Raw genomic sequence first — 7,760 nt, 5'->3', positions numbered from 1 at the left:
TCAAGAATTAATCATAAAACCTAAATTTTTGTATAGATATGTGTGTGTGTGTGTGTGTGTGTATAACTTTGAATTTTTTCTTTTCATCTTTTGTTTATAATTTATTCTGGAGTGGCAGATAACAGCTGAACTCTTGTCAGCATATTGATGAAAACTCTTGTTCTTAGCAATACTGATTAACTTCGATGCATCTTTATATTTTTCAATGATCATGTCCATTCAGGATTTGTTTTCAAAATGTATTTTAGTCGGGCGCAATCTTACCAAGCGTGCAGGATGACTATAAAAGGACTTTAGTTCTCCTTTTCTTTTCTTGTGAAACTCACTGTTTTTAATTCTCATTTGATGATTTTTATTTTATTTTTTCCAGCAACATACAGCAACCTGATTAAGAGGACATCACTTATCAGTCTTGGGAGTTTAAGAAGCTAGCTAGAGCTAGCCATGACCAATGAGAAAGATTATGGTGATCAGGAAGAAAACACATCAGAGGGGTCTTCCCAATTGAAATGCTCATCCTTTGATTTGAATGAAGAAGCTGGTAGTGACAATTATGATGATACCAAGGTTGAAGAATTCGAACTGAGTGTTGACGAAGACGACGAAAAAAGAGGTCAAGGGAATATCAATAGTAGTACTGCATCCAGTGCTGAAGGAAATGAAGGGCGGAGAGGGAAAGTAAGGCAATATGTGAGATCGAAAATGCCTCGTCTCCGGTGGACACCTCAACTCCATCTTTCTTTTGTTCATGCTGTTGAAAGACTCGGTGGCCAAGACAGTAAGTTTCTAGCTTAGCTAGATCATATTATATATATATATATATATATATACATATCCTTTTTAACATTAGTTTTAATTCTTCCCTTTACTTATTGGTGTAGGAGCAACTCCCAAGTTAGTTCTTCAGCTCATGAATGTGAAAGGACTTAGCATTTCGCATGTAAAGAGTCACTTGCAGGTATCATAGACTAATTCTTAAACCAGTTTCTGTTCTGATATATAATTTGCCCATCCTTCCTTGTTTTCCCAACTGATATCCTTCTATTTAATAATGCATTTTCCATTATCAGATGTATCGAAGTAAGAAGCTTGATGGGGATGGTCAAGGTAAAATTTCATCTCTCGTCTTCGAGTTTATAATACTGAATTTTAATTTATTCAAGGAAAAAGAAAGTGAAACAATTAAATAATTCAGATAATAATAAAAAACTCATTCACGCAACTAAATTTCCTTAATTTATTTATTAATGTACAGTGGTATCTGAGAAACAAGAATCCAGGCATGGGAGGGATCACATAGCTTGCATGTTGCACCAAACAATTAAGCAGCCTCGTCAACATGCATACTTTAGAACGGACAACGGTGGCATTGTTGTAGCGACACCTTCACACGACCACAGACAACCACTACACTCAGATTTTAAACCTAACGTTCCAAGGTATATATACTTTAATTTATACTATACAAATTATCTCTCTCTCCCTCTTTCCTTGATCTGTTAAACCTGATGAAATGATGTTGTTCTAATAATTAAGGTCATCATGTTCTCTACTAAACAAAGAAGTTGTACAAGGCAACAAATCCATGGAAATGACGGTGCGATCGACTACTGTCCCCACAAACCCTAGCCAGTTTCTTGAGGAAAAGAAGTGGCCTCCATTTGGAATGATTAACAAACAACAATGTTGGAGAGCTAAAAGATTTCCTGCAAAAATCAATTGGTCACATAATTATAATGGCTCCCAATCTGATCATTTAGTGCGTCATATGCGCACCACACCAAGGTTGAATAATGAGCAGTTTTTCCACAATACAAGATCAACAGAATGGAACCTTGGAGAGAACAAGAACACGAGGCGGTTTCCATCAAATTCACACAATTCTATCAGCAATTCCAGTTGCCACAAAACTGAATTCGAGCCCCCATTTAGGCTTGAGGTACGTTTCTCATCATTTATATTCATTAGTTTAAATTTTGTTTCGGTATTCTTTATCTAATAATTAACTGATTGAAATACAGTTGAACGAAGAAAAGATTTTGAAGTACAAGGAGTGGATGCCTGAATTGGAATTGGGTCTGAGCCGAAGAGTTGAGAATCATGAGAAGACGATTTTCCAACATCAGATGGTTAGTGAAGAAGCTTATGAAACTGCCCAAAGAATTAAACAAAACTATTACAAAGCGCTTGAGGACAGGAGCAAGCAGGAAATTAGCACCAAGCTTTCTCTCTCTCTCTAATTATTGTAGAACAATGCAAATAGTCATGAATATAGGGCGGGTATATCTAAACACAATTAATTCCAGTGTGTACAAATCAATGTCATGTAGCCAGGCCACGTTGAAGCTGAAGTAGTTCTTAAAGTACGTATGTGATGGAAACCAAAACTATACGACTGATGAAGTCTATTGTTTTGAATTTACTACAAGCTTTTTCAAAAGAAAAAAACTTGCGGGTGGCTTTTCAAATTTTACTCGTTGAACCTTCTAATGCATGAATGAAGATACATCATTAAATTTCCATGCAGGATTGGATTTGGAAAGAGAGAGTTCAAAAGAGAGGGGGCAATCATCGTGGAGTGGATGTAAGCATTAGAAGATAGGGGAGATTCTCCAATAAGTACTCTTTAACATATTTCTAGTCTCGATCGTTGGATTGTATTCATTAGATGTGTTTGTAGATTTAATATGCAACATACATGCAATCATCGTGGAGTGAATGTAAGCATTAGAAGAAAGAAAGGCATGGCCGAATCAACTCATTTGACTCCATTCTTTTATATTTTTGGCAACTACTCATTTGAGTCAATTCAGCATTTTATATCCGGTCTAGCAAATAAAAGGGGACTAAAGTAAAGAGTATAGAGGCAAAAAGACACTAATGTGATTATTATTATTATTTAACTCAACAACTGTGTTGATGAGATTTGACCTCAACTGTCGGAAATTAGGTACCACGACCAAATGTTCATGAGTTTATGTTATTTATAAGCTTTGGTTGCTAGAATAATAACATTGAAACCTTTTTCTTGGTCGGAAAACATTGATACTGGGTTAAGTTAAATAAACTGAATTCAAGTAGGCCATTGATTGGAAGTTTAGATTGAGTCATGCGTTCAATGCAAAGTTTGCCAACAATCTCATAGTCGGACAGCCCACAAAATAATACGGGCCTTTTATAGCTACACAGTCCTGCTTTGGGATTTATAAGATTTATTTTGCTTCTCTTTTTGGACTTTAAAAAAATAGGAAAAAGACTTTATTTGAGTTCCAAGTAGCTGATGGAGTCTCAGCTTTCTGGGCTATCAAGAACAAACATTTCCTTTTTGACAGAAGAAAAGAAACTGCAAAACTGACATATACAAATATTTGAATGATCAATCCATAGGATGATTGATCTAATCTTTCCAAAAATATCAAAGCCAATAAGAACTATCAGCATCATGACCCCAAAAGAAAAAACTATTCATTCCTATACATCAGCATCACAGGAAGCCAAATAAATTAGAATTGCTGTCTGAAAGATATACTCCAATTACAAGAAATTGGGCCCGTGTGACCTTTTTTGCTTATATGCTATCTCAGTTCAACTTGTAAGAGAAGAAATCAATTGTAAGCTAGAGAAAGCCAAGAAGCAAAAAGCTGAGAAAACCAAAGTTATTCATCTAGTAATATATCATGAGCAAAAACGATGGGGGGAAGAGAACCTCTCTGCAAAAATAAAATAAGTAGATAGCCAGCCGATGTTAACTACTTTTGGTCAGCTTCAAACAAACTTTTCAAATGAAGGCAGCAAGCGTGGAGACATTTTTGGAAGACCACGGCAATTCTAACTCTTGGATTGCTGAGAAATATGAGCAATCAATTCCTGTCAAGGGGGGAGAAAAGTTAGAGCTCCCTTTTATCATAGAACTTCTATTGTATATATGAAATTATGTGAGAATGAAGGATGGTGAGATTACCTCAGAATAACGAACATGATCATGGCGCAAATTGGAAGTTTTTACAATGGTTTCCCACTTGGTGCTGGTGGAGGATGTCTTGGAATCCAACCTTTTAGTACGTGCTTGTGAAATTGGATATCGCGAAGAAATTGAAGAAAGGGTAGACCAAAGCCAAGACTGAGAAGGTGATCTTGGTAAAGGTGGGGGAAGAGGAGACTGTACAGAACTAGCATCAACAATTCCTGGATCTGCTTTTATAATCTGACCACTTTTTCCATTAGCACTGGAGTTTGAACAGCTGAATGGCTCAATATCCTGACCAGTTCCTAGCTGAGAGTTCTTCACTGCAACTACTTGGCCTTTGACATGTGAGAGGTCAGATAACGAAGGTAGATTGTCATCAATGGAATCTGATACTTCATGTTCCAATGTGCCACCACCCTCCAAATAAGTCAGGCATTTGATATCTAGAAACGACGATTCAGTACAAGTTTCTTCCGTGTCTCTACTCTTTAATAAGGTATCAAAATCCTCACCAGTAGAGTCTACTTGTTCCTTGGTAACTAAAGAACTTGAATTTGAACATGATAGTTTGGCAGTATTTACAGTATCTACATACAGTGTCTTCTCAATGGTAGGGCTCTCAGAGCGTGGCCCTTGTATACTTCTTTGGTGGCTTAACACTTCCTGAAATTTGTGACCACCCTTGTTACGCAGATTGAACTTACTATTGGCTTTGACACTCTCTTCTCTGGGAATGCCAAGAAACCCCACGCCAGGAAATGGAGACTTTGGTGCTTCATTTCGATAAGGGGATATGCAAGCGCTTCGTGAATGCCTGAAGGGAGATGACCTACCATTCTTAAAATCACCAGAATGCGATAAGCAACTGGATGCACTTGCCTGCTTATACTCAGACTTCTGCAATTCACCTGATTTGACTCCACAAGGTGCTTCATTTCTATAGGGGGATATGCAAGCATTTCGTGAATTACTGAAGGTAGATGACCTGCCTTTCTTTAAATCTCCAGAATATGAAAAGCGACTGGACTCACCAGCCTGCTTATACTCAAACTTCTGCAATTCACCTGATTTGACTCCACAAGGTGCTTCATTTCGATAGGGGGATACGCAAGCACTTCGTGAATTACTGAAGGTAGATGACCTACCATTCTTTAAATCACCAGAATGTGAAAAGCGACGTGACTCACCAGCCTGCTTGTACTCAAACTTCTGCAGTTCAGCTGATTTGACTCCAGAAGGTGCTTCATTTCGATATGGGGATATGCAAGCACTTTGTGAATGCCTGAGGGGAGATAACCTCCCTTTCTTCAGATCACCAGAACGTGTAAAGAGACTGGATTCACCAGCCTGCTTGTACTCAAACTTCTGCAATTCACCTGATTTGACTCCACAAGGTGCTTCATTTCGATAGGGGGATATGCAAGCACTTCGTGAATGCCTCAGGGGAGATGACCTCCCTTTCTTTAGATCACCAGAATGTGAAAAGCGACTGGATTCACCAGCCGCCTTATTATCAAACTTGTGCAATTCACCTGATTTGATTCCACCTTTTGATTTGTGCTTATAAGCAGCATCCAAAGCATGCTAATTAAAATAGTACAAGACTGTCAGTACTGTATATGATTTCTTCTAGTTATTGGATGCAAAAAAATTGAAAGAAAACCAGAGACACGAAAGTGTCCTACTAACCTTGTTGAGTGGTTGGCTGTGAGACCGACCATAAGTAGTTTTTTCTGGTCTTATAACCCCAGAGGAGGAAGACATGAGAGCCCGGGTCCTAGCTTTCATCCCTGGAACTGGACTTAAGAGGCATAAAGAATTTCTTAAGCACAACCGAGGAAATAACCCACAACCCTTTGCTGAAATGGAGCCAGAGGGATCATACTCATCATCTTCTCCTTCGCTTTCTTCCTCCTCTTTATATTGGTCATATTGCAGTTCCATGTGAGACCCTTGTTCATTAGGTAAAGGCCTGATATCCTCACGAATTACCCTTGTGACTTGTCTTGGTTGTTCAGGTGCTATATATTGCTTCTTTGCAGCATAATGAGGTGTCTCCAAAGCCATTGCCTTGGCTGCAGGTAAGAAGCGACTCATCATCAAATCTCGAGTTTGCAAATCCACAGAGAAGGCTCTAGATTGCTTCACATCTGCACCATCAGATTGACTCAGACCACTTGCACTACAGTTGAAGGAGAAAGACTCTGTAGGGGAAATCGTCTCAAGTGCATCCGAATAAACATCATCCTCATCCTCCACTTCCAAGGCCCTTCTCTCATTTGTTTTCTCTTTTGAGCACTTCAAATCCATCACATTTTCGTTCGAAGAATATGATTTAAATTGAGGTCTAATCCCATTTCGATCTGCATGATCCTTTTCTAAAGTTTGCTGTGTAACATAATCTATAGGCTTCCCAGGGGGAAGCCTAGGAGTGACAGACGTCTCCTCCCGAGGCTGAGTCTCCGGTTCTTTATCTTCCTTAGCCTTTCCAGGGATGTGCTCCCAGTGAAAAGGAACTGCAACTGGTTCTGTTACCTGCTCCAAACAAAAGTCTGATCTGTAAGGTGGAAGAGTATGTCGTCCATCGGGCCTCTGAATTATCTTCTCTTTCTCTCCATCTGTGCACACTGGTGTTGTAGCAATTCGTCTCACAGACAAAAATCGTGCATTCAAATTCAATTTTCTTTCCTCCATATCTTAATTCAGGTCAAGCCAATTCTGCTCAATCCCTCTATTATTCAAATTTCACCGAGAAAGAAGCTTCAATTGCTAACAACAGGGATGGCATAAAAGATCATGGTAAATCCCTTACCATCCGAATTGAAATAAATCCTGAAACGGAGAAGAATAAAATCACTAAAACAAACCAGAGTTTGTATCAACTAGCATGCTCAACTCCAGTTATGCTACTTGTAATAGATATGACTGGAAAGAACATTTGAACAACAAAAAAAAAAAACAGAAAAGCAGTTGATAAAACATTAACAGCTATACAGACAAGCCAAATCCAATAATTTAAAGACAGTCAGTAGGTGCTGGGATTTATGAATAAATAACTAACAGAAAAGCATTTAGTAGACGAACTGATTTTTACCTACTCTGACAGTCTCACAACCAAAAGAATTACTAGTTCTGGCCAAGAAGAAAGAATTAACCCTTACAACAACAATCTGCAACCCTCATCACAATTCCATCAATAAGATCTAACAAACAGTAACCTTGAAGTGAGAGCCAAAAGAAGAAACTTTATTGTGACCCCCCCATTTCAAAGAAACAAACAACTATATCAAATAAAACCCAGAATTACCCAGAAAACCAAAAAAAGTATTTCTGCAAGTTAAATTCATTACAGTTGATAACACCATTGGTCATTAAACAGCCATATCAAAATAAAAGTTCATTGAAGAAGATAAAGAGGCATACCTCTCAGGCTCTCACTGCATGAGAGAGAGAGAGAGAGAGAGAGAGAGAGAGAGAGAGATTGCTTTGAGCCTGCTGATATTTGGCTCCGAGAATGATGCCGTAGAGTTTGGGGAATGAGTGTAACCAAAGAAAAGCAAAGCCAAAGGATGAGAGAGAGAGAGAGGTGGAAGAAGCTGAGTATGTATGTGGTTTTTAACTTTTCGAAGAGTGTATATGGATTGTCGGAACAGAGGAGAGAGAGAGTAAAGTAGACTAAGACCAAACACATGCAGAAGATAAAACTACTGCCGGCTGCTATACTGCATTGTAACATTGTACGGTACATTTGATCATTTTGCTCTGTTCTGCCTTGCTTTGCTTGCTTGCTTGT

General features: G+C 38.5%; 2 protein-coding genes across 2 annotated transcripts; one reads left to right on the top strand and one right to left on the bottom strand.

Annotated features, from left to right (window-relative positions):
- Positions 1–444: 444 nt before the first annotated feature.
- LOC117624212 (putative two-component response regulator ARR21) lies at positions 445–2,340 on the top strand. Its single transcript, XM_034355358.1, has 6 exons — positions 445–778; positions 882–958; positions 1,071–1,107; positions 1,256–1,439; positions 1,537–1,939; positions 2,022–2,340. Exons 1-6 carry the CDS (start codon positions 445–447, stop codon positions 2,238–2,240), a joined length of 1,254 nt encoding a protein of 417 aa, XP_034211249.1. The 3' UTR covers positions 2,241–2,340.
- Positions 2,341–3,331: 991 nt separating this feature from the next.
- Positions 3,332–7,760, bottom strand: LOC117626280. Its single transcript, XM_034357951.1, has 4 exons — positions 7,391–7,760; positions 5,657–6,799; positions 3,962–5,551; positions 3,332–3,867 (listed from the first exon to the last, which is right to left on the bottom strand). Exons 2-4 carry the CDS (start codon positions 6,659–6,661, stop codon positions 3,829–3,831), a joined length of 2,634 nt encoding a protein of 877 aa, XP_034213842.1. The 5' UTR covers positions 6,662–6,799; positions 7,391–7,760; the 3' UTR covers positions 3,332–3,828.

Source organism: Prunus dulcis, chromosome 4 (assembly GCF_902201215.1).
Source record: "Prunus dulcis chromosome 4, ALMONDv2, whole genome shotgun sequence".
NCBI classification, from domain to species: Eukaryota; Viridiplantae; Streptophyta; class Magnoliopsida; order Rosales; family Rosaceae; genus Prunus; species Prunus dulcis.
Note: the sequence above shows the minus strand (reverse complement) of the source record. Positions and strands in the feature narration are given on the sequence as shown.